General features: G+C 43.6%; 1 protein-coding gene across 2 annotated transcripts in view; it reads left to right on the top strand.

The window, feature by feature from the left end:
* The window catches only part of LOC141128049 (S-adenosyl-L-methionine-dependent tRNA 4-demethylwyosine synthase TYW1-like), a 349357-nt gene that overhangs the window by 37913 nt on the left and 284330 nt on the right, over positions 1-27114 (top strand). For both annotated transcript variants that reach the window (XM_073615095.1, XM_073615094.1), the window contains exons 5-6: positions 17145-17339; positions 24140-24430. In XM_073615095.1, coding sequence (XP_073471196.1) covers positions 17145-17339; positions 24140-24430 — 486 coding nt within the window. The remainder of the gene's footprint in view (positions 1-17144; positions 17340-24139; positions 24431-27114) is intronic.

Raw genomic sequence — 27114 nt, 5'->3', positions numbered from 1 at the left:
AAGAACTCAGAACAGTCGTTCACTAAATGAAAATTGAAGAAATGTCACAGTTAAGTTCTACACTTGTTGTGGGGCAGTGACTCAAGGTATTGAAGCTTACACATCAGCATGGCATGTGATCAAAAGTAGAATTTTGCAGGACTTTATCTGTTGAAATGTTTTGTATAGATATACACAGCAGACTGGGTTGATATTGTAAAAAGTCTTTTGCCAGTGATGTGCATAAAGTCTGCTATGCTGTTTTATACTTTTGTTTAATTATATAATATAATTGTATAATTTATGACTAACAGTAGAAGTTGAAGTCTATAGGCTTAGAAAACTTCACTTGTAAATAAATAAAAAAAAAATGGCTAAAAGACCGTATTCAGAGAGTGTTGATGCATACTCCTGAATTGTCTAAGGTTATTAGTTCAGTGTTGGGACCCTTACTTTTTAATACATACATTTTATATAGGGTCTGGGATTAAAAGTACAATTTCAGTGTTTGCAGATAACACCAAGCTATGCAGTGGAATAATGGCCTTACAGAATGTCCAACTTTTAAGTTGACCTCGGTGCACTCTTTATTTGGCAATTTCTGTGCCAAACTACATTTATCAATATTTAAAGCGTTATTTAATATGCGGTAGAGCTGCACGATAAATCGCGGAGAATCGTTATCGCGATTCTCCACCCGCCACGATTGCAACTCTGGATTTGAATGATTCTACGATTCTGACCTTTCAAAGCGTGCGCCTGTTTCGGAGCCAGCGTGAAACGTCTGACGTCACCTGGGTGCGCCTGAGCGTGTGAGAATAAAATGGCAATTATTGCAATATTTTATGTCACACAGTATTTGTGCAGCGTTCTTTTTAAAAGCATTTTTTTTTTTAAAACAAGACAGTGAAATTAGCCCAATTTTTTTTGTATATTGTGAAAGATGATGTCAAGCCAAGTAAATACCCAAGATAAGATAGCCAAGTAAGATACCCAACATGTCATTCTTTTGAAATTGCACACACTAATGGAATGGCAACAAACGACCGTACTTAAAAATCTCCATAGGCGACGTTTTAAAAAATTTCTGCAGTTTAGATTTGGAAGAGGTCCTTTGCTAGAATTATTGCTCTCACTCTGTCAATTGTGGCGATACCTCACGTGTGGTTTGGACACCGTTTAGTCCCCCGCCCACTCCTTAGGATAACAGCCGAGCTGCTTTTAGCTGCATCTGTTGTTATCCCAAGAAAGCCAACCGCTGGCTTTAAAAAGCGGTAACGGTTACGGTTCAAACCGAGAAGGCATATTTGCGTACGGTCTGCATTAAGAGGCATAGAGTACAGAAAGAGAGATGTAATTTTGCCCCTGTACAATTCATTAGTAAGACCTCCTCTGGAATATACAGTTCAGTTTTGGGCACCAGTTCACAAAAAGGTTATCAGAGAAATGGAGAAAGGTGCAGAGAAGGGCAACCAAACTAATAAGAGGCATGGAGGAACTCCTCTCTAAGGAACTATTACCTGAACTGAATTTTATTCTCTCTTGAGAAGAGGCTATAAGGGGGTACATATGATCAACATGTATAAATAAGTGGTCCATATAGTGAACTTGGTGGTGTTCACTTTTAGGTCATTACAGAGGACAAGTGAGCAATCTTTATGTCTGGAGGCAAAAAAATGTAACCTTCACATATGAAAAGTTTTTTCACAGTAAGACCTGTGAAATTGTGGAATAGATTCCCTGAGTAGTTCTGGCTAGATCAGTTGATTGATTTAAAACCTATTCTGTGCATTTAGGAATGCATCCAGCTCTAACTGGATATTAAAATTTATAGTTAATAACATCAGAGATTGCTGATCCAGGGAATATCAGATTGCCTGCTAAGGGACCTGGAAGGAATTTTGTTGCTCTGCTGGAGCAAATTGGACCATGCTTGATGGGGGTTTTTGCCTTCCTCTGAAACTATGGGTATAGATTGTGTATATATGGAACTGTGTTATGGGTTTTTATTTTTCTCCTTCCTTTTCTATTGGTTGAACTTGTGTCCATCCTATTTATTTATTTATTTATTTATTTATTATAATTTTCTTTTTTTTTTTTTTTGTATTCATCTGGACTATGAAACTTGTTGATGTCCTGTATTATATAGCATATACTAAACATGCTTGTATACAAAGCAAGTAGTACTTGTTGGTTTATGTCCTAATAAAAACAGCCATGCAGCATTCTCTTGGAGATATACACAAACCAATTCAGGTGAAAACCTGCCCGAATTGTGATCTGTGTGTAACCCTCTCAACAGAAGGCGATCGTTAGACTGGCTTTGGTTAAACTGTCCTGTTTGAAAACCAATATTCAATCAGCTGCGGCAACGCTGATCAGTGTATTCTGACAGGGGAGGAGTCCCCCTTTGGCACAGTGGGGGGTGATCCCTACATCCACATCACTTGTGTGGATGCAGGAATCTGTAGATTGCGGTGTTATTGATTAATCCCCCCCCCCCCCCCCCCCCGTTTTAACTCGCCATGTACCAGAGGCGTTGCTAAGTCTACAAAAGATCTGGGGCTAGAGCCCATAGCAGAGTAGTAAAGAAAGTCATACACTTGGGCGGGCATACACATGTATATAATATACGCATGTGTATATATATATCCCCAGAGAGCCCCCTCCCCTTGGCGACCCCTGCAGAGAGTCGGGGCTATGGGCTCTAGATTCGGGGCTATAGCCCCAAAAGCCACCCCCTAGCAATGCCACTGCCGTGTACCATAAATCATAGAAAACTTTTTATCTTCAGGACCTGAGCCTACTAGTAGAGCTTAGCTGGAATTATACAGCTACTGGGGGTGCTCTCTTATTTACTGTAATGCATTTAGGAAGATGTTAAGGAACATGATTTTTCACTGACAAAAAGAATGGCACAAGAGGTGTGGTGTTTATTTCTGGAAAAAAAAATGTATGCAGGTTTTTTTGTTTTTTGTTTTTTTTTGTTTTGTTTTTACAAGCACTGTTACTGCCTTAAATGTGGACTTCTCATATAATTGTATATGCAACTAAGAAATGGTTATAATAATATGCTCACTTTTTTAGGATCTAACTGTCACACATCAGCATTTAATGTACGTTACTTTGACACTTTACACTGTATTTTTGATGAGATGGAACATGAAGTTCACTGTCCTTTTCAATCTGCTGACATGCTAAAATGTCATAAGCAGGATAACCTAGAAATTATAAGCAAGTCAGCTATTGTGTCTTTGCCCTGCTGTCTGTTATATAACAAGTGACTGACTGTCACTGTTTAACTTTTTAAGTTTTAAGAGATATGTTGAACACAGTAATGATAATTGGGAGTAGTAATTAACATCTACCTATGAAAGTGTTTAGTCACGTTTTTTGTTTTAGAGATGTACAAATAAATACAATGCAATGCACTCCTACCTCTGTTTAAAAAGGCTTCTAAGACTAGGTTTACAACTATGTGAATTGGACGCGGCTTAAACCGCATCCAATTTGCAGAACAGTCTAAAATCTGTTTTTTCCAATGTGTCTGGTTCACATATGTACGTTGCATTCGCACTCCACATTGCCCAAAAATGCGTGCGTTTTCTAGGCATTGCGGTGCGAATTTCAGGCACATTATCTTCTATGGGAACGCATTTGACTCGGAGGTGTGTTCCGTTGTGAACACGAATTCTCTCCCTGCTCAATACACCTCCCCCCTCTCCCAGGTCAGCTGATCCACAGCTACAATGGAGAGGAACCGCTGAACAGCTGTTTTTCTCTTCGCAGAGAAAACACAGCTGGAATTCGCACCGCACATGTGTGAATCCAGCCTTATGGTCCGTGGTGGCTTACATTTTGTTAAAAAGGCAAGTATTTCAGCTTATACCTATAGAAGGGCTCTAGTAAACTGTTTTACTCCTTTAGGCTATGTTCACACTGATCCGACACAAAAGCCATATGACTTCTAAACCGATTTTTCCCTGCGACTTCCTGTCCGACTTCAATGCGACTTCAGTGCACAGGATCTGACTTTGATCGTGCCATACCAGGTCCTTTGAGTCTGGTATGAATCTTGTTTGGGAACCCCATGCCAAAATTAAAAATTAAAAAACTGTGCGGACCCTTCTGTCTGGTATGGATTTTGAAGGCAAACCCACGCCAAAAACGGTGTGGGGTTCCCTCCAGAATCCATACCGGACCCTTATCTGAGCATGCAGGTCAGGAAAGGGGGAAACGAGCGAGTGCCCCCCTTCTGGACCATACCATACCAGACCACATGCCCTCAACACGTGGGGGTGGGTGCTATGGGGCAGGAGGGCTCTGCGCCCCCCACCCCAAAACACCTCTTCTCGACAACCCTTGCCGGTGGTTGTGAGTTTCTGCAGGCAGGGGGCTTATCGTAGTCTGGAAGCCCTCTTTAACAAGAGTGGCCCCCAGATCCTCCCCATGTGAATGAGTATGGTGTTCATTGTACCAGGGCTACAAAAAACAAGAGAAGGTTTTCGAAAAGTCCTTTATTAAAAATGAAGAATGTCCCCCCCGTTGTAGCTCTGCTTCTTCTCCCTCCGCTTCTTCTCGGACACTAGCTCCTGCTAGAGCTGCACGTTTCTGGCTAAAATGTGAATCAGATTTTTTTTTTTTTTTATTATTCATTAAAGTGTATTTTTTCCAAAAAAATTGCGTTTGAAAGACTGCTGCACAAATACAGCGTGACATAAAATATTGCAAAAGCCGACATTTTATTTTCTAGGGTCTCTGCTAAAAAATATTTATTATTTATTATTATTATTATTATTATACAGGTTTTATATAGCGCTTTACAACATGAGGGCAGACATTAGTTACATTACAATTTGGTATAAGAGGAGTCAGAGGGCCCTGCTCGTTAGAGCTTACAATCTAAAAAGGAAGGGTCAATTGATACAAAGGGAAATAGCTGTGGGGGGATGAGCTGATGGAGGAAGTAAAACAGTGTTAGTTAGAAGCAGGATAAGCTTCTTTGAAGAGAAGGGTTTTCAGGGATCGCCTAAAGATGGATAGATTAGGGGACAGTTGGACAGATTGGGGTAGGGAGTTCCAAAGGATGGAAGAAGCTATGGAGAAATCCTGGAGGCGGCATGGGAGGAGGTGACAAGGGAGCTAGAGAGCAGGATGTCTTGGGATGACCGAAGAGAGTGGCTTTGTTGGTATTTTGGGACAGAGTTATGGATGGCTTTGTAAATTATTGTTAGTACTTTGCATTTTATTCATTGGGTGAGTGGAAGCCAGTGGAGGGATTGGCAGAGAGGGGTGGAGGACACTGAATGGTTGGTAAGGTGGATGAGTCTTGCAGTGGCATTCATTATGGACTGAAGGGGGGATAGTCTATGTAAAGGTAATCCAATGAGGAGGGAGTTGCAGTAATCGAGGCGAGAGATGAACAGGGAGTGAATCAGAAGCTTGGTGGTGTTATTAGTTAGAAAGGGGCGTATTCTGGAAATGTTGCGGAGGCTAAGGAGGCATGATTTGGACAGGGATTGTATGTGGGCCTGAAAGGACAGTTCAGAGTCTAAGGTTACCCCTAGCACCCTGGCATGTGGGGACAGATTGATAGATGTGCCATTGATCTTGACAGAGAAGTCAGGGGAAGGGGCACGTGGGGGAGGATATATTAAGAGCTCAGTTTTAGATGGATTAAGTTTGAGGAAGTGGTTTGACATCCAGGCTGATATGTCTGTTAGTAGATCAGTGATGCGTGAGGAGATTGATGGGGTGAGCTGAGGGGCAGAGAGATTTTGGTGTCATCAGCATATAAATGGTAGTGAAAGCGATGGGAGGCTATCAGCTGACCCAGGGAGGACGTGTAGATCGAGAATAGTAGAGGTCCAAGGACAGAACCTTGGGGGACCCCAACGGTGAGAGGAGTTGGAGAAGAGGAAGTGGAGTTGTAGGTGACACTGAAGTTGCGATGAGATAGGTAAGATTTGAACCAACGGAGAGTGCAGCCATGGAGACCAAGCGAATTGAGTTTTTTCAGGAGGGGGTGGTCAACTGTATCAAAGGCAGGAGAAAGGTCCAAGAGTAATGCCGCGTACACACGGTCGGACTTTTCGTCTACAAAAGTCCAACGGACGCTGACGGACTAAAGCTGGCTGGTAATCCGATCGTGTGTGGGCTTCTCTGGACTTTCAACGGACTTTTTCAGCCTCAAATCCGACGGACTTTAGATTTGAAACATGCTTCAAATCTTTCCGACGGACTCGAGTCCGGTCGAAAAATCCGCTCGTCTGTATGCTGGTCTGACGGACAAAAACCCACGCTAGGGCAGCTATTGGCTACTGGCTATCAACTTCCTTATTTTAGTCCGGTGTACGTCATCACGTAAGAATTTGACGGACTTTTGTGTGATCGTGTGTAGGCAAGTCTGTTCGTTAGAAAGTCCGCCGCAAGTCCGTCGAAAGTCTGTCGGACAGGCTGTCGGACTTTTGTAGCTGAAAAGTCTGACCGTGTGTACGCCCCATAAGAGTATGGAATAATGACCGTTGGCTTTGGCTGTTAGTAAGTCGTTTGTGAGTTTTAGGATCGCAGTTTCTGTGGAGTGCTGTGGGCGAAATCCAGACTGAAGGGTATCAAGAAGGTTATTCTCAATGAGGTGGTCGCTCAGTCGGTTGTATACTAAACGTTCAAGGAGTTTGGAGGCAAAAGGGAGTAAAGAGATGGGTCTTAGGTTGTTAAGATTGGTCTTAGGTTGTTTAGATTGGTGGGGTCGGAGGCCTTTTTTGGTATGGGAGTGACTAGCGCATGTTTTAGAGGGTTGGGGAAGATGCCAGTAGAGCGTGAGAGATTGAAGATATGAGTTAAGGAGTGTAGGATTGAGTCAGATGGTGACTGTATTATTTGAGACGGAACAGGGTACAGGGGGCAGGAGGTTAGGTGGGCATTAAAAAAAAGTTTAGTGACTTCCTCTATAGTAGCTTGGTTAAAAGAGGAAAGTATTGATTTTGCAGGAGGACAAGGAGTATAAATCAAGGGAGATGTCTGTAGAGCGGCGATCAAGAGACTAATTGTCTCAATCTTATTTTTGAAGTGATTAGCAACTCCTGGGCAGTGAGTACGTTAGTGGATGGGGCTAATGGAGGACAAAGTAGAGTGGTAAAGGTAGAAAAGAGTTGATGGGGACTGCGTGAGAGGGTATTAATGAGAGTGATAAAGTAGGTCTGTTTGGCAGTGTGCAGGCAGGAATGGTATTTTTGGAGGGTAGATTTTATATTGGCTGAAATCTTGCTGTGACTTAGTTTTACGCCACAGACGCTCAAGAGCGCGGCTACATTTTTTTTTCTGAGACTTCTGGTATTGTCTGACTGCCAGGGTTGTAGCGGTCGGGGCCTAATTCTGTGGGTAGTGAGGGGGGCGAAGGTATCTAGGGTGGATGACAGTGAACTGTTGTAGACAGAAGTGGCCAAGTTGGGGCAGGACAAGGATGAGATTTTGTCGTAGAGATGATCTGTAGCAGAAAAAAGGAGAAGGGTTAAGATGGCGAAGGTTTTTACGGGTAATAGTTTGGTAGTTGGAAGGCAAGGAGGAGGCAGACAAAGAGAGAGTGGAACTAATAATGTTTTGAGGGTTCTTGGTAATTTTCTAGCAAAAAATACAGATTTTAACTGGTAAGCAACAAGTGTCAGAAAAGGGTTTAATCTTGGTTAAAAGTGGTTAAACTGATCTCATTTACACACACGTTCATTCCTTTGATCTAAGAACGAAATGTTACTTTGTTTACAGTTATCTCCGATGCTGAGATAAACTTGGCAGGCTGCCTGGATTTTTTATTTTTTATCAGCTGTAAGAAGTGAGCAGAGAACTCTCTTCACTTGTTACATAGAATCAGGGAAATGCTGTTTGAAGTTTGGGAGGGGGTAGAATCGCAATTTCGATTCTTTAGCGATTAATCGTGCAGCTCTAGCTCCTGCTGTTGTCAGGTTTGGTGTCTGCTGCCCCCAAGACCCCGGCCCCTGTCACGCGGTGTGGGGTTTCCGTATGATGTCACGAGGGGCGGGGGTCTCCTGTTGACGTCCCCGGATGACCACTCCCCATGGCTATAACAACTGGCAGAACCCGGACTTGAGACAACAGCGGGAGCTAGCATCAGAGGAAGACCAGGTCAGCGGCGATTAATACCAGACTCCAAGGGACTGGTATGAATGGTGGGGGGGGGACCCCACGCTGTGTGGTGTTGGTTGGGTTTCTTTAAAATTTATTTAGGCGTGGGGTTTCTCCCTCAAGATCCTCAGAGCACAAGTCGCATGCCACAAGATGAATCCGTTAAGATGATGTTCCTGACTTCCATTCAAATCATCGGGCTGAGATTGTGCCCAAGTCAAACCAAAGTAGTTCAGGTAGCATTTTCAAAGTCGGACCAGTTAAAACGGCTCTCGTGGGGAGCTATTGATTTTGACATGTCATGCGACTTGTGTGAACCAGCCCTTAAAGTGGTTGTATACCCCTTTAGCAAATTTTTTCCTACAAGTAAGCCTATAATAAGGCTTACCTGTAGGTAACATCAATATCTCCTAAACCTGTACGGTTTAGGAGATAATCACCTTGCATGCACCCGCTGACTGTTCGGAGGATGCTGCCGGACTGTGCCGGCATGGAGGACTCCTGCGCTAGAGTGACGTCATCCCGGCTCCGGCCAGTCACAGGTGTGGAGCCGCGAACCCAGAAGAAATGGAGAGGGGAAAATGTCAGCTTCGTCAGCGGTGACTGGGATGCGATGACGACACTTTGTTCTAAAGTGTGTATTTAATAATGAGCTAGTATGCGGTGCATACTAGCTTATTATGCCTTTGTCTTACGTGTGTGTGTGTGTGTGTGTGTGTGTGTGTTTTTTTTTTTTTTTCCTACAGGTATGCAACCGCTTTAATTCACTTCCCTGCTATTAAACCAAATGCATCCTAACACTAACTTCTTAAACTGAGTTTTTGGATATCGAAAACTTTATGGAAAAAGTAAGGCCAGAGCAACAGGTTTGAATTGATCAGTTACTGTATACGTGACAAAATGGGTGATTTTAGATGATAAAAAAAAATGTCCTGGGGGGAAAAAAGCTGCCTGCCTGTGCTTCTGGCCCCAACCCCCTGCTGAGTATCCCCACAGGGTACTCCCAAGCTGCCTTTGTGTGTCTATGGCTCCCGCTGTCTCAGCCAGTGAGCATGGGATAGGGCTCAGTTGAGTATGTATATAATTTATATTGTGCAATTGTGGCAGGTGCATTTACAATAAGTTGTGCCAGTCCAAGCAATTTTTTTTTTTAGGGAGTGGCAGCCCACTTCTATTCAATAAATGAAAAGTTCACTTGTACGTCAGTTGGTTTCTTCCACATAACATGCATTAATGAAAACGCTGAGCCACCTGGCTCACTTGTTGGCAGCACTGCTGCTCCTCTTACCAGTACTTTTGACTGTGTCATCTAGCTCTCCTGAAAATACTTGGCTCTCTAACCTTTAGTTGCAGTGCCCTGCTGCACAGCCCCTCTGACCCATCAGTGAGACCTCTGGCTTCTGGCACGGTCCTCTGACCCCTCAATGAGACTTCTGGCTGGGGCCCCCTGACCCTGGGTGAGACCGTCCGTCTCCCACACTGGGAATGGTCTCCAAACTGGAAGCTGTCTCCACACTGGAAGCTCTATGCAATTCTCAGACTTGAGTATATATGTCAGCCAGGTTGCAGGCATCTAGCAAAACCCAGACACAGGATTGACTGTAATGATCCAGAGCTACATAATCTGGATAACGACAAAAACACAGCTTTCTCCACTAAAATGATAGTTCTGAAACTCGCATTAACCCTAAGCCCAGGTTCACATTGGAGTGATTTGGCATGTGATTTGACATGTCAAATCGCATGCCAAATTGGCGGCGCCCCTAAAAAGTCGGACTGCATTGCTGGATTGGAATCGTGCGAGTTCAGCTGAACTCTGAGTTCTAACCCGCAGAAATGTGAACCTAGGCTAAATGCAAATCCCGTGTCATACTTTCCTATATTCTTACAGTGACAGCCTTCCTCTATCACAATATCTATAAAAACAGATGACCGCTTTTCAACTGTCCGGAGGCAAATTGATTTAGTTTTGCTTTTTGAATTTTTTTAAACTGTGTTTTCCAAATAGCCAGCAGTGCTAGTAAATGTAATGGCAAATTAGCAATAACATTGTTTTCTGGCCTAAGGCAACTTTGTCTCTATAGAAGGCTTCTCCATCAGTGGTTAAAAGCCGTAATTGCGGCTTGTCTCTACTCCAGCAATCTTTTATAGGCTACAAATCCGACATTGCAATAAAATACACCTTTTATTTGCTTAGTAATAAGCATTAATGATTTGTGACCTCCGATATATTCTTTGGTCTTAAAGCTTGCGAGATTATTCATTGAAAAAAATACTGAATGTGTACGTGTATGTGGTAATGTATAGCAGCCATTCAGACTGCAGATTTTTACAGTCAGCTCAGTTAAGCGATCTGTGATTTGGTTGCCATTGATTATTGCTCTTTGTTCTGTGTTTGTCCTTTTGCTTTTACTTAGTGTATGTAAAGGCTGAAGGTTTTTACCTTTTTATGCATTTTATTCATGAAGGTAAAAAAACCTTTTGTGTGCAGCATCTGCAAGGCTGTTTTCTCACCTCTGCACCTACGCATGCCCCCACTCTTGCCACCATGCCTGCACCCCCTATCACTGCATGTACAAGCCTCCCAAACCCTGCCACCAAGGTGCTTGTCTCATGTCCTTTCCCTTGTTCCGTTAACCCTTCCCCACTCCCACCACTGTGCCCATTTCCTCTGCCTTCAGCACAATAGAGCTGCAGAAGGGATGCTCCCACCACCGTGGCTGTACATTGATTTCTTGTCCTCCCCTGCCCCCATCTACTTTTTATGACTATGCCTGCATGCGCCCCTCTTCTGGCACCCATCATGCCTAACCCCCATTCCATCCTCATTCTCTATCCTAAGGGCATTTTCACCAGTCAGTGAGTTGGGAAACCTTTCCAGTAGCTTTAAGCTGGCTATACATGGTTCAGTTTTTTGTTAAGCCAACTGAACTGATTCTCCCATCCACACATTTGAGGTAAATGGGGGGGGGGGGGATACTTCCCGCTTCGCCTGCACTATTGTATTTTGACAGTGGGGAGACTACACCGCTGTCAGAATACACAGATCCGCACTGCAGCCGCCGATCGAGCGACTTTTATCAGTCAGGGCGATTGCACAGAAGTTAATAGGTAGATCGACTTCTTCTGGTGAGCTGCATTGGCACACGTGGATCAAAATGTGTTTGGTCCCTGCTGAACCGGCCAAATTTTTATCCATCTATGGTCCCCTTTTTTAGAGTGTTGCTGCATTTTAGTAGTCATGAGAAACTACTCAATGTTTCCGTAGTCAACCTGTTGTCCTGGAAGGTATTGTACCTGGCAATGCAGGGCATATTGGTTCTCTTCTTGACTATGTTTGTATTGTTTTACTTATTTATTCAAAAGCTGTCATTTAAATGGTGATTATGAAATCTTATATGTTTCGGCATGTGGGAGGGAGCATACAAATGACATTAGACGACAAGCTGTAAATGCCCTTGAATATCCCAAAGGTGCAAAAACTATTTTCAATAAGTATGTTAAAGCTTTTACACTTTAAGGATAATTCCTCAAATTTAATCCAGTAATGGATAGCAGGAAAACACCTTGTCTTCTCAAAACCCAAATATCCTTTTGACCATGTATTTATTTATATTATGATTTTATTTTGTTGAAACACAAAAGCAATATCCGGTTGACAGTGGGTTGCAGTATATTAGGCCCCTTACACACAGGGCGGATCTGCTCAATGGGAGAACACTCCGTTGATCCCTGGTGAACTGGTGGATGACAGGTCCGTCTCTGCTCACGGTTTTTTTTTTTTTTTTTTTTTTTTTTTTTTTTTTTTTTTTTAAAGGCTAGGTTCATATTTTAAAAAATTAAAAATAAATAAATACATATGCTTTTGCAGGGACAAGTGAGTGTGCATTTGTTTAAGGAGCCTTTAAAGCATTACATTCATGATCAGTGGATCCCAAGTGCAATGCCAGGCTCTTGCATACTCTTCCTCCAGTTTTTTGCCCATACCTCTGTATGGACTTTCAGTTAGAGAGCTGGAGGAAGTGTCAGTGGACTGCAAATGTGCTGATTACCGCACTTGATAAATCTTTGTGAACGAATGACATGGCTGTGCGTGTGCAGCCTCACACAGCCACGCTGGTTTTAAATCTGACAATGGCTGCAGGGGAGAAGAACTCCCACAAGCTTTAATGGGAAGGGGGGGGGGGGCAGCTCTGGGGGTGAGGGGACTGCTTACAAACAGGTTAAACCCTAAATACAGGTGTAACATGTTCCTAAAAGTGAACCTAACCTTTTAGGTATGAGGGAACGCTTGCCTTGAAAGTCTATTTCAATAGGAAATTTTGCATTCTGAAAGCGTTTTTTCCTTAAATACTGTTTAAATCTTGTGGACTGGTGTTGCCATCATAACATTAAACAGTGAGTTTGGAACAGAATGACACCGCAAAAAGTCACCCAACTATTAGTGCCACTCTAAATCTAGTGAAACCACTCTCTCCCAGTGCACCTCCCTACCTCCATCCCTTTATGACTCCACTGATTGGACACCCTGATTTTGTCCTGGTTTGGGAAACAAAAATCTCAAACCTCCCTTTCCATACAGCTTCTTAATGCAGCAAAATCCTGCTGTGAGTCTGTAAGGGAAATGAGGTCCATTATCTTAGGACACTAGCAGAAAAACTCTTCGCTTAACTAGTTTATTGTTGACCTCATATTCTTCAATGAACACCTTGCTGTCTTTGAACACAACAGCAGAAGTAGTGCAGCCTCAGTAAAACCGTGGGAGCCCTATGTGTACCCTATAACATGGGTACAGCCTGTAATATTGCTTTGTGCATCAGTCCTGCATGGGTGATCACCTGGGCACTTGGTACAATTATTATTATTTAAGGTACTTGTATAGCGCCGTCAATTTTACGCAGCGCTTTACATATACATTGTACATTCACATCGGTCCCTACCTTCAAGAATCTAACTCACATTCATACATACATACTAGGGCCAATTTAGACAGAAGCCAATTAACCTACCAACATATCTTTGGAGTGTGGGAGGAAACCGGAGTATCCGGAGGAAACCCACACAGGCACAAGGAGAACATGCAAACTCCAGGCAGGTAGTGTTGTGGTTGGGATTTGAACCAGCGACCTTTTTTACTGCTAGGCGAGAGTACTACCCACTGCATCACTGTGTTGCCCAGTGTGTGTAGTTAGCTGCAGAGTGCTTTACAGGTCCAAGGCTCTTGTCTGTCCCTATAGAAGTCAGATTCTGAAGACCCCTCTGGGGGTATATCCACAGTGACGAGTGAAGCTTCGGCCCTTTATAGAGACCTGTGTCATAAACCGGTAAGACTGGGCCATCCGGTTTCTTTTGTTACTGTAGTCCCACGGTAAATATAAGACATAATATCGCCCTTACTTGCTTTTCATGGCTTGTGTATTCTGAATAGTATGCTGTTCTCTCTTAAAGCGAAGTTCCACCCAAAAATGGAATTCCACTTTTCCGGTTCCTCCCCTACACCCCCCCCCCCCCGGTGTCACATTTGGGACCTTTTCAGGGGGGAGTGGGGAGCAGATGTCTGTCTAATACAGGTATTTTGCTCCCACTTCCGGGCATAAATACCCGAGCCACGCGTGGGTATCTACGCTACTTTCCTCCCCCCCCCCCCCCCCCGCTGTGTTCTGGGATACACACGGGTCCCAGAACACAGCAGGGACCAGTGGGATAGCGCAGCGTAAGTCGCGCATGCGCAGTAGGCAACCAGGAAGTGAAGCCACAAGGCTTCACTTCCTGATTCCCTTACCGAGGGATAGATCGGCTTCGGGTGCTGGCATTGTGGGCGCCCTGGACAGGTAAGTGTCCTTATTTTAAAAGTCAGCAGCTGCAGTATTTGTAGCTGCTGACTTAAAAAAAAAAAAAAATCAGTGGAACTCCGCTTTAAAACTACCAGGAAACCGAGAATGTGTTTGGAAATGATTTATTTATTCAGAGTCAAACTTTTCACACTTGACTCTAAAACCGCTCTCAGAGCTTAGTCTCAAGTGTATGACCAGTTGTTGCATCACACTATAGGTCGTACACTTTACCGTCACTTTTGCCTAGAACTCTTTTTATAAGGTACTTGAATAATTCCTCCCACCCTTTTGCCATGAGGACTTCCCTACAGGATGGTCACCACTAGGTTGATGTGTACTTTGACCCGCTTACCTCATTTCGGCACCCTACTCTGAGTATCCCACAGTGGAAAAACTTTGTTGACCGCCATTGAAAAACCAGGCACAAAGGAACCATGGCAAAAAGCTCTGCATTCGCGCTGCAGAAGGCCTGCAGAACACTCAAAGCCTTCAGTGATGTTGCTTTCTTTGTGCTGGAGCAGGACCCTATTTTAATTCTGGTCTCTGTATCTGATAAGGCAGACTTTTCTGCAACTATTTCACAATTTCTGGGACAACGATCATCTATGATAAAGCCATTGTAATCCAGAGCTCAAAAGCACCAGTCTCCTTTTTAACACCAACCATCTCTTATAAAGTCACATCCCAATATGCCTGCTCTAGAGGAGGCCACAAGATTTCTAGCCCTAGGCTCCTATACACCTGATGTTACAGCTTCATGTAATGTTACTTGCCATTGTTGATATGCTCACTTCTGCTGTGTGTAAAAGATCACAAAGAAAGTGGACTGTTGCGGTAGTAGACCCTGCCATCACAGTCTTAAACATCCTGCTGTACTGTTCCTCCTTTCAGAGATTCTGCAGACAAAGTTTGAGACGCTCCAAAAAGCTTTGTTGCGTTACTGTTGGAGTCACTTTGCTATTGACTATTGCTACAATTTCTAGGGTTGGGGTTATAGGGGAATGTCCTTATAAGGTTAGCATTTTTAGAGTTATAGGGGGATAACTAGGGGGGGTTAATGAGCTTTGCCAGTGTCAAACCACCTGAAGGTACCAGCTTATAGCCCAGAGTTTGATTATCAAGCCTGTGTCATGTACTGAACTCCAAGATATAACATATATAGGCAAGCCAAAATTCAACTTTGCTGCGAAAGTCTAGCTTACTATTTGCTAGCATTTTACGTAATTTTCTTTATCAATTAAGATTTTTCTCTACCTTTTTGTGGCTAGGGCTGGTCTGTAAACTTCAACTTGCAGCAGGCTATTCTTAACTTGGCTTTTGGAGTAATGTAACCAGACCCAGGTGGACTGGACTTTATGTGGAACCCAGTATCTGAAAGTCACTTCCAAGCTACAAAGTGCTTTTTCAGACCCTGTAACAGGTCGGCTGTGGATCGCTTTCTAACACATTGCCTCAGTGCTTGCCCTGTTTTTGTACACTCTCTGTGAGTGGGCAAATTGGGCTGAGTAGCGAGTTCTACTTTTATTGTTGAATTGCTGGCTTTCTAATTTTCTGACTTTCTGCTAGCCTTTACAGTGGAAGGGTTTGACACTGAGAGCTATCTGTAGCTTGAACAAGACAGTCTCTTGCCAGATGATTCTTGCAGTAGTAGGGAATGCTCAAACCACTCCATGGGATCTGCATATGTGGGTTTAATTTTCTCGTTGTTGTTTTGTTGTTCGAAAAACTGACATTTCTCTGTTGCTCTATGGAATCTGAGGCATTGTTGGGGGTCAGTAACATATCTCTAGCCTGCTGATAATTGTAGCCTGCCGGATAGGCAGGAAATTTTGGTAAATTTTTTCCTTTAGGACTTCATCCCAGGGATTCTGCCTCCTTGCTGATGAGGGTTGTGTTAAGCATGGTATAAGCTCAGGTTTGTAGTCCATTTGGCTATCTTGGGGTGAGGAAGGCAACTTTACATCCTCTGCCTTGTCCAAGCCCTGTTAACTGAATAAATTGTTACTGTCCCACTATCGTACATGGGTTACAGGAGAGATTCTATTGTGTACTGCTGTTAACAGGATGTTGATCGCTCCAGGTATTAAGCCTCCTCTAATCCAGGGCTTCCTCCCCAAGCTCTGAGGTGCTTACTCACATTCGCATAGACCTCTTTCTGTACTGCTGCTGGCATCCCCTAGAGAGAGCCCAGCTCCTTCTCTCATAGATAAAGGGAGAGGGTAGAGAAAACCCTAATGGTGCACCTACTAAGGGGGTGCTTCTTAAATAAAGGGGAACCCTAACTTCCACTTGCCTACAGACATCCTTGTTTCTTTTTAATGATTGAGAAGAGTTGAGACTTTTAGTGCCATCTTTGCTTTAAAATGCTGTAGTCTTCCTTCTACCAGGACATGATTTTTAGATTTCTCAGTCCAGTCCCAGTTCTTGAAGGGGAGCTCTTCCACTTGTTTATTACCATGTAAGTTGTTGTGAGTCTTTCCTCTGTTAAGACATTTATTTTTTTTGTTCGCCACTTTCGATTGGATCAGGTGTTTGGTGTCCCGCCTCCCATGTTGTGACATTCACCACTGGCTATGTGACCATTCTTCCTGGTCTTTGGGCATCAATCCTAATTCGTTATGATTTTTTTTTTTTCTTCCTCCTGGTCTTATGTTCTCCCCACTAGGTGGAGGGTTAGGCTTCATCCCATGCCAGCTTAGGGCATTGGTCCTTTTTAGATGACCCTTGAGCTTGAAGTTTTTTCATGCTGACCATTGTCATTGTTTGCGGTTTCCTTCTCCTTAGTTTGAATGGGTTTAGATGTTCCAGTGGTAAAGACTTCCTGTGTCCCTCAATAGGACACTGACTGGTCACAGTTCTTCTGTTTGCAGTAAAACTGAAAGGGAATTTATGGTGAGTATTCTATTTTATGTTTTTTTATATTAATCTATAGTTTGCTTTGTGTTTCTACATTTCAGGTAAATAATATAATTTGTAAAGCTTGTATTCAGAAGGGTTTACAGTGATCAAGCCTGTAGAAATTGAGGACTCAGGATTATTTCATTGTTGAGTACAATGTACTATTTTGACTTAAAAGTTACAACTTTTCATGATATTAGGATTTACAGTCATTATCTGTTGATTTTTATTTTAATTGCATATAACGAATTAATGTTGTGGTGTGTGTGTGTTTTTTTTTTTTTTTTTTTTCAGACCACAAGCCGGAGTATCTGTGTTTTCCTGGTTGCAACTTATACTGATGGGCAGCCCACTGAGAGTGCCATGTGGTTCTGCAAATGGCTGGAAGAAGCCTCCAATGACTTCCGCTTTGGAAAAACCTTCCTCAAAGGTTTGAGATATGCTGTATTTGGACTTGGGAACTCTGTATACATCAACCACTACAATACAGTAATTATCTTGCTTTTTTTTTTTTTTTTTTTTGCTTTCTGAAAGAGAGCACAGAGGGTGCGTTTATGCTAATAGCTCCCGAAGTAGTCTACATGCATTCTGCTGCTTAGATTTACTAACATTTCTGGGAGCTTTGCCAGTTGATGTAAAGTGGCTAATATGTTGCCCACAAATATTGGTCAATGTTAAAACAATGGGTTTACACCAATTGTCTTTTTCCATTGGCCATACATGCAGATTGGCAAGTCCCATCAGATGTAAAGGACAGCTAAACTTTATAAACTGGGCAGACTTCTGCCTATTGAATAATCGTGTTTTCCCATTATAAATGGATCCCAAAATCGTTCATTAAAATGGCATAATGCAGAGTTGCTATATTTTAACCTTTAAGAAAAAAAGGATAAGCTGTTTCATTTTTGCTTTCTACAGAAATAGTTTATTGATCCAAAAGAAAGACTTTGGATGTTTGCTGATTTTCACACAATACAGCAGCTTTCCTTTTAGTTACCTTTTGTAAATTTCTTTTTTGGAATTCTGCCAGTTTGGTTTTATTTTCAAGGACATCAAAAACTCAAATTCAGAACAGAAAACGTGACACTATATTGATACATGGGCATCGGACTACCACTAACAAAAATTGGAGGTCACACTGCACAATAACAGAGTGAATTCTTGTTAATGGTAGTCCAATGCCCATGTATCAATATAGTGTCACATTTTCTGTTTACATTGTCCTATCCTCCTCCGCCTTGTTCTACATATACCAGACTCTCTGGTTAGCTAACTAGATCTGAGAAAACAGTGAAGACTGTGAAACGCGTCATCTGATTGGCCACCAGAAAATGTCACTTCCGGTCTGCGTAGCTTGCGTTCCACGCTGACACGCACTTCCGCTTCCGGCTATCGTGTGTTCTACAGAGAACTGCAGCATACTGGCTTTTCCACTTCCCAGGCATCCACAGAGGCTTAACCGCCACTTCATCATCCAGCGGCATACCATCCATGTGGACTGTGACTAAGCCAGCTCTTTTCCATACGGACAGTAGCTTGGACCGCAGAGTGACCCTGACCTCCGGACCCTTTACCTATATGCTTGAAATCTTTTCCTTCTTGTGAGTAGCGATTTGGTTTGTGTTGTCCTATTAAATGATTATTTTAATACTGCACTGAGTCTGGCGCGCCTTGTCTTTGTCCTAATTTTTCTTTTAGAGTTGTGCTTCTACTCTCAGGGCTGCAGCCGCCAGTGTATTTTGAAATTGGAACTGTTTTTACTCCCATTGACTTTTATCCTCATTTTTTGGTGATTCATCTTTTCCTATTGTTTATTTATTTTATTTATTTTTTTTTATCATCCAGTTTGTTTTTGCACCATCATTTTTCTTTTTTCTATTAACATATTCAGTGTTGATGGGGGAAACCCTCCCGTGGAGTGGAGCTATTGTATTCTGACAGCAGGATATTTCCCAGCCGTCCAAATACATTGATCACTGCTTGTGGCTATAGCTGCTGGCAGTAATCCTATGAAAAAAAATTCGACAGGCTGGTTATTTAGAAGTTGGTCGATGGATCGACTTCAGTACAACCATCCTGTCCATACATGGATCGAAAAAAAGAAAGGCTCTGACAAAGAGCAGTAAACAGTGTGTGCCACATCCCATGAGTCTGAAAAATACCAAAAAATTCCCCTATGGTGGGATTTTCCAGGCACTACCATAAAAAATACAGTATAGGTAAAAAAATAGTTTTTATTACAAAAATCGAACAAAGTAGATTATTTAACAAAATATACAAATCAAATACAGAAAATATGTACAATGGGATACTTCAAAAGCAGAGTACATGTCGTTAAGAATACAAATAGCATAACAATGAAGAAAAGACCAAAGGTCGGGATATAATAAGTCTCACTGAACCGATGTGTTTCAGAGAATCCTTCATCAGGGTTCACAAAGTGAGAGTTACCGTCTATGGGATTACAGAGTAAGAGAAAGTAATTAACATCACACACAAAGCAGATGACAGTCCCCCCACACCCAGTGAAGGTATGTGTGAAAGTCATACTCACTTCCAAAGTACAAATGCTATAAGAGTATCCAAGGCATAAAATCAACTTCACAAAGGTCTCCCAGGCCGTGTGCATGTTAAGGTAGCCTGATGGCTGGCCATACAGGATGGTATTGTAGAAGACTGATGTAACAGAGGAAATCCCAATTTGTGCTAAAGAACGCTGCGCCTAAGGGTTTGGCGCGGCGTTTGTGCGCAGGCTGGGGTCCAAACGTCTCAGGACCTGAAACCAAGGACACAACCCCATAAATAACGATAATTTAAACAGTCAAAGTGTGCAGTGATAGCTGCTAGGATCGATAGTATATCAGATCCCAAAAAGTGTAAGGGGTATGTACACATACGTAGGGACCAGCAATAGGGAACATACCTGTGAACTGGATCCAGAGGTGGGACCTACAGTTTGTCATGTAGGGGAGAGGCTGAGAGTCCGGGCTGGCCACCATACAGCTACAGGTAGTAAAAAAGACCTGGTTTGGAGAAAAGAAGATGATTCTAATGTAGGTGGGTATATTCCAATAATGAAGAGAAAAGGCCAAACAGCATCTTGAATAAACATAAAGATAAAAAAGAAAGGAAAATAACCCAAATTGCTATAAATCACCTTCTTAGTCAGCCCAGGGACACAGCATCAGTGAAACGTCCTCCTCCGATCACAGGATCAGAGTAAATGGGCTCAGTGTTTATATCCACCAGGTTGTGCTGTCAGCTGATTATAATGATCATCTGAAAGGATGTGTATTGCCCTGAGCTCTCTCATCCCACCCCCCAACAACTGAATAGTTATCAACCTGAAAGGGATGTGCACTCAGACTAACAGAGGAAATCCCAATTTATGCTAAAGAACGCCGCGCCTGAGGGTTTGGCGCGGCGTTTGTGCACAGGCTGGGGTCCAAACGTCTCAGGACCCGAAACCAAGGACACAACCCCATAAATAACAATAATTTAAACAGTCAAAGTGTGCAGTGATAGCTACTAGGATCGATATTGTATCAGATCCCAAAATGTGTAAGGGGTATGTACACATATGTAGGGACCAGCAACAGGGAACATACCTGTGAACTGGATCCAGAGGTGAGACCTATAGTTTGTCATGTAGGGGAGAGGAAAATAACCCAAATTGCTATAAATCACCTTCTTAGTCAGCCCAGGGACACAGCATCAGTGAAACGTCCTCCTCCGATCACAGGATCAGAGTGAATGGGCTCAGTGTTTATATCCACCAGGTTGTGCTGTCAGCTGATTATAATAAAGATCAGCTGAAAGGATGTGTATCACCCTGAGCTCTCTCATCCCACCCCCCAACAGCTGAATAGTTATCAGCCTGGTCCAATCAATGGGCCCCCTGAGTGTGGACCGCGCCACGCCTCCGCAAGCGCCGGCCCCGAAGACGCATTGCCCATGCACGCCAGCCGAGCTGGAACGCAAGGCAGCGGCAAACGTCACGACGCCGTGCATCGGAGTTGCACGCCGCCGTCCACTCCCACCGGCACGGCAAGCCTGCACTGGAGACAGCCAAGCTGATCCAGGTCAGGGATGGAGGAGCGTCAAAAAGCAACTCCCCCAGCGTGTCCCAGAGAGGGACACCCTTGCGGTGCCGGGTCTGCGCACAAAGATAGCAACAGCTAAGTAAGAGTGGGCTTAAGCACCTATACCATCCATAACAAAAAAAAAAGAAAAAATAATCTGCAAAAAAGAATCAATGATAATAACATGGCATGCATGCATGAGATTCATGCATGCAGAGATGCAAACCAAGATAGTATATGGATATAATACAAATGCAACCTCAGCATGGAAGACAATTGTGAAGTCGTTACACGGAAAGAAAAAAAACATACAACAGCCACAGATCAGGCATCCAGGGTTTGGACCTACTCATGTATCAATCTTGGAGTCTGATCTGGTAAAGACCACATTAATGCCCCCATCCCCAACAAATATAGAGGCATTAGATGTAAGCAAGCCCCTCAAATATCAAAGGAAACTTATATTTGGTATCCCACGTAAAAATGTGTATATGCGGGCAACAAAAGCCATCATAAAAGTGAGAACAGATAAGGGGGAGATATGGGGGCCGGGGTCAAATATAGACCCCCTGCATCCAACAGTAAAGCAACATGGGGTGCTAACATGGCAAATACTGAGAAGTATGCCTACTTCTCCATACCCCCGGAGTCAAAGCCCTCCAAGAATGGCTTGAAGCATGTTGTATCATTGAGTCCCGGGGGCCTGGTCGCCCGCAGATTGTAAATCCATCTCAGTTCGAGCTGGAGGAGATCCTTGTTCCAGTCTCCCCCCCTCGAACTGGGGTGCACTCGATCCAAAATTAAAAATTTGATTTTTGGGAACAATCCCTGATGAACCAGGGCAGTATGTCTCCCCAGTGGTAGATTGGGGTCGCATGTCTGCATGCTCCTGATGTGGCGGTATGCCCTATGCCAGAATTCCAATTTGGTCTTCCCGAAATAGAAGCATCCGCAATCACACCGGAGCATGTACACAACCCCCTTGGTCTTACAGTTGGAAAAGTGTTTGGGCCTGAAGGTACTGCCATCAGGTAGAGTTGGATTTTTAGTAGTATACATATACTTACAGTACCCACAGGCCCCACACATAAACGTGCCCCTATATTTGCAGTGCTGGGCAAAATTCTCATCCCTGAATTCGCTCCTTACCAGCCTGGAGGACAAAGAAGTAGCCCTCCTGAAAGTAAAGAGCGGACTCTCAGGAAGGAGTCTATTCAAGTTTGGGTCCATAGTAAGAATGTGCCAAAACTTAGACACAATTCTTTTGACTTCTGCGTGTTGATTGCAGTATTTGTTGATAATACGCAGAGGGTTATCCTGGTTCTTATGTTTTTGCGAATAAATCAGAGCCTGTCTAGTATGCGTAATGGCCCGCCTATAAGCCTTTTTGAGAGAGGTATGTGAATATCCTCTCTCAAGGAGTCTTGCGCGCAGATTATTTGCTTCGATTTTGAAGGTCGCTTCATCGGTGCAATTCCTGCGCACCCTCAGGTACTGGCTGTATGGTATAGACCTTTTAAGGCTTGGTGGATGAAAACTAGAGGCATGTAGGATGGTGTTCCCAGCAGTGGCCTTCCGATAGAGGCCACTGCTGAGTCCACTATCCTGACCTCTGTAAACCATAACGTCCAGAAAGGCAATCTCACTGCGACTCGATGACATGGTAAAATTTAAGGTTAAAGTGATTCTTGTTCATGCACTCTAGGCATGACTGCAAGAGCTCTATGGGGCCATCCCAGATGGTGAAAATGTCATCTCTGTATCTGAACCACATAAGGAAGTGGTTCGTATACATCGACGAGTTCTCATCACTGAGAAATGTGGTTTCCCATTCCCCCAGGTACAGGTTCGCGTAGGATGGGGCACAACAAGTCCCCATCGCCACCCCCTGTACCTGGAGTAAATGGGAGCCATCAAAGGTAAAAATGTTGTGATACAGGATATATTCCAGCAACTGTAGGATGAATTAATTGTAGGCCCAATCTCCATCCCGTCTCTGGTAAATAGCCTTCTTGACAGCTCTAAGCCCCCCAGCATGGGGAATAGAGCAGTACAAGGCCTCTACGTCAATGGTTACCAAGTATGCATTATCTGGTATAATGAGGTTTTCAGTGATTTTGAGAAAATGTATAGTATCCTTCACAAAAGATTGTAAGCTGATAACATGGGGTTTGAGATATTCATCAATTAAACGACTCACTGATGGACCCTCTACCAGAGATAATTGGTCTCCCAGTTGGGTCTTTTTCATACATGGATCAAAATTCATCCATCCGGTTCCGCATTTCGATCTGTCAATGGCCATCTTTAGTGGAGGCCTGCTCAGAGGCTGAATAAGTAAACACTTAGGTGCTTATGTGAATCAAATCGACAAACTCCCTGTTCTTCACTAGTGTTGTGTCCAAACCGTGATAAAGAGCTGTTCTAGGAATTTAGGAATTCAGGCAAAATTAATCTGACCATACACTATATATACTATTTCCTTGTAGAATTTTCCTTTAGATTTACCAGAACCATATAATATGAGGTGAAACCTAAACACTTGCATTTTGTATGCAAACTGGCAGGCCCTTGCACTACATAGTTAAAGGTAAATCTAATGGAAATTTTAAAGGGGTTGTATAGGTTCATATTTTTTTTTTTTTTTAAATAACAAACCTGTCATACTTACCTCCACTGTGCAGTTCGTTTTGCACAGAGTGGCCCCGAACATCCTCTTTTAGGGTCCCTCGGCGACTGTCTCGGCTCCTCCCCGCAAGAGCTAACCCCCCATCTGGGAAGTGCTCTCCCAAGTGGGTTAGCTTGCAGGCGCGCTCCTGTGTGATAGTCGGCGGCCACAGCCGCCGACTGTATCACTCAGCCTCGCCCCCCGGCACGCCGCGTCATTGATTTGATTGACAGCTGCGGGAGCCAATGGCTGCGCTGCTATCAGTCGTCCAATGAAGAGCGCACAGGAGCTGGGGGAAAGCAACGCGGGATTGCGCCCACAGAGATTTGGGGCTCAGGTAAGTAGAACGGGTCTCCAGCTCAGGGGGGGCGGAGAGTGCAAGGTGTTTTTTCACCTTAATGCTTCACCTTTGCTTTTCTGGCTGCACAGGTACAAATGTGTGTAAATGTAAAGGGCCATGGTTACTGGGCCTACTCTCCGATAAACCACACTAAGCATATGATTTATGTATAGTATTTATTTTTGCTTTTCTTTAACAGATTGGTAAAAATATTGATAAGTGGCTTTGGATGCTGAGTGCTACCCGCATAATGACTCGCACCGAGGGAGACTGCAATGTAGTGAAGAGTAAACACGGCAGTATGGAAGCAGACTTCGGAGCCTGGAAATTGAAATTCCTCAACAGGCTGCAGGCTTTGCTGAAAGGGGAAAAGAAAACCTGCAGCGGGAAATGTAAAAAGGGCAAATGTAAATCTAAGAAGGAGCATGGTACTGCTACAGTGGATGCAGACCAGAACAAACACATGGACTCGGAACATGATGACACTGAGGTAATTTAAAAAACGCACAAAGCACATTGCATCTCTCTTCTGCAATAAATAGCTTAATTTAATTAAATAGCACTTTCATTTTTACTTTAATTTTAGCTTAAACTGCAACAAACCATTAAATCAATCGCCAATCTGTTTGAAAAGTCAGACCAGTTTATAAGAAATGTGTGGTTGGTGGTTGCACTTAACGTATAATTAAAGGCAAAACTTTTCTTTGTTTTATGGAGTGCAGAGAGATTGCAAACCCTGTCTATTTTTATTGCTGTCTATACCCCTGTTAAAGTGGTTGTAAACGTATTGTTCGTTTTTTTTTTTTTTAAAAGAAAAAAAAAAACAAACAAACATGCCTATACTTGCCTCCTCTCTGCAATGGCTTTGCACAGAGCAGCGCCGATGCTCTTCTTCTGGGGTCCCCCCACTGGCGCCCCTCCTCTTCGAATACCGCCATGAAGGCCGCTTTCTATGAGTGCACTTGTGCTGGCTCGCACCGGAGTCCCGCTGCTGCGTTCATTGATGCAGACAGCGGGACTTGGCCCCGCCCCATGCTGCAGTGTCACAGGTTTTGATTGACAGCAGTGGGAGCCAAAGGCTCCTGCTGCTATCAGTCTGTCCAATGAGGAGAGAGACAGCGGCTGAAACTGCTGTGCTCGTGCACATCGCCTGATTGGATCGGGCACAGGTAAGAAAAAGGAGGGGGTCTTGGGAGGGGGTGAGCTGCAGCACAGAAGGTTTTTCACCTTGAACTACTGGAAGGATTTTCCCCCTTCCTGTCCAAGCCCTTTTTTGCCATTCGGCACTGCGTCGCTTTAACTGACAACAGCGTGATTATGCGACGTAGTACCCAAACAAAATTGACGTCGTCCCCCCCCCCCCCACAAATAGAGCTTTCTTTTGGTGGTTTTTGATCACCTCTGCGGTTTTTATTTTTTTTTGCGCTATAAACAAAAGAGCGTCAATTTTGAAAACAAAGCAATATTTTTTACTTTTTGCTATAATAAATATCCCCAAAAAATTTCTTCCACAGTTTAAGCCAATATTTCTTCTACATATTTTTGGTTAAAAAAAAAATCGAAATAAGCGTATATTGATTGGTTTGCGCAAAAGTTATCGCATCTACAAAATAGGGGATAGATTTATGGCATTTTTATTAATTTTTTTTTTTTACTAGTAATGACGATCTGTCGGAGAGGAGGAGGAGCCGGATGTGGGTGGGGTCGGGTCAGAGCTGAGCCTGGGCTGCTGGGTGTCCCTCACACCGTGATGCCTGCTAAAACAGGCCCGTGGACCATGCACTAGTCTCTGGCCGCCCCCCCCCCCCCCCTTTCGCCCCTGTCCGAACGGCGTTGTCGGTTCCGGCGGTCTCGGCTCCCGGTCTCTCGTCCTTGGGCTCCAACGGAGGAGGGTAGAAACGGGGGGAGCGGTGCCCTGACTCCTTAGTTACAGCGGCCGCTGCAGACAGGATTTTGGACGGCTCCACTGAACCTCCGCAAACGGGGGAGAGGAGGGGAGAGGAGAGGGGACATGCACGGTCCATTACCCATCAGAACCTAATGGGACGGCTCGCCGGGATCGAAGGGGAGAGGAGGGATTGAGAGTAGCAGAGAGTGATAACCTGATACAGAACCTGATACAGAAGCTTGATGGTAAAGTCAAAGAAATCGCATGGAACAGGCGCATGCCCCAGGAGAGAAGAAAGTGGGTAAGACTCTGGTTCTTTTAGCTGCCTGAAGATGGGTAAGTGATGCATTAAATCACTTGTTGCTAAAGTGCAAGGATACCTGCTCATATTGTGTCAGTTACTGCGACTTTCCACTTGCGACTATATCGCATCAAAGTAGCATCAAGTATAACATCATTCCCTACACTAATCTTGGTCTGCTGTTGTATTTAAGATGGCTAAGTGAGGCCTCGGACTATTTCCAACATTGCTAATCTGCCAAGCTGTATAGAAACATTGCCTTATATGTGTCTTTATATTGCCTTATTAGTATACGTGACTCTACCATAACAAGACTCCTCTCTCATATGAAACTATTTCATACTAATAAGCTGGTTTATATCGGTGCTGGGGGGTGGGTAAGGGACGCAAAGAAGTACTCTCAGTAGTGTCAATCTATATGGATACTGCACACTTCTGTTTGACCAGTACACCGCTGCACCTGCATATGCGACTTTGCTGCAACTTGAGATCACAAATACACAATATCTCACTATAACAATAGGCTGACTTATTCCTGTGTCGGAAGTTGGGTGTATGATATAGCGGACTAATCCCATTGATGTAAGCAGTATGGAAATAATCGCATTCTAGGGGACTGCCGTACTGATCCACATACAAAAGTGACTGTAGTATAATAATATATCGCTAAAATATAACACTATAAGTGGAGTAAATACTACGGTGCAACGAATTAAATATTTTGGGGGATCAAGGTAATCCCCAGTGCCATAGGGAAAGTCAGAAAACACACCACACATAATAGAGGAGGAACCACTAACCAGGTATAGGTAGAAAAAATGGGAGGAAGATCAACAAAAGGACCTGCAAATCCACCCAGAACAAGTGCAAGCCCGGGAACCATCAGAAAATATATGATGAATGAAAGTAACAAAAAGTAATTCAACAGGTGCAAAGAATAAAACGCCAGATCGAACGGCTAAAATGGGTACAAGAAAACAAATGG

Source organism: Aquarana catesbeiana, linkage group LG02 (genome assembly GCF_042186555.1).
Source record: "Aquarana catesbeiana isolate 2022-GZ linkage group LG02, ASM4218655v1, whole genome shotgun sequence".
In the NCBI taxonomy this organism is placed as follows: Eukaryota; Metazoa; Chordata; class Amphibia; order Anura; family Ranidae; genus Aquarana; species Aquarana catesbeiana.
This window is presented reverse-complemented; position numbering and strand designations above follow the sequence as displayed.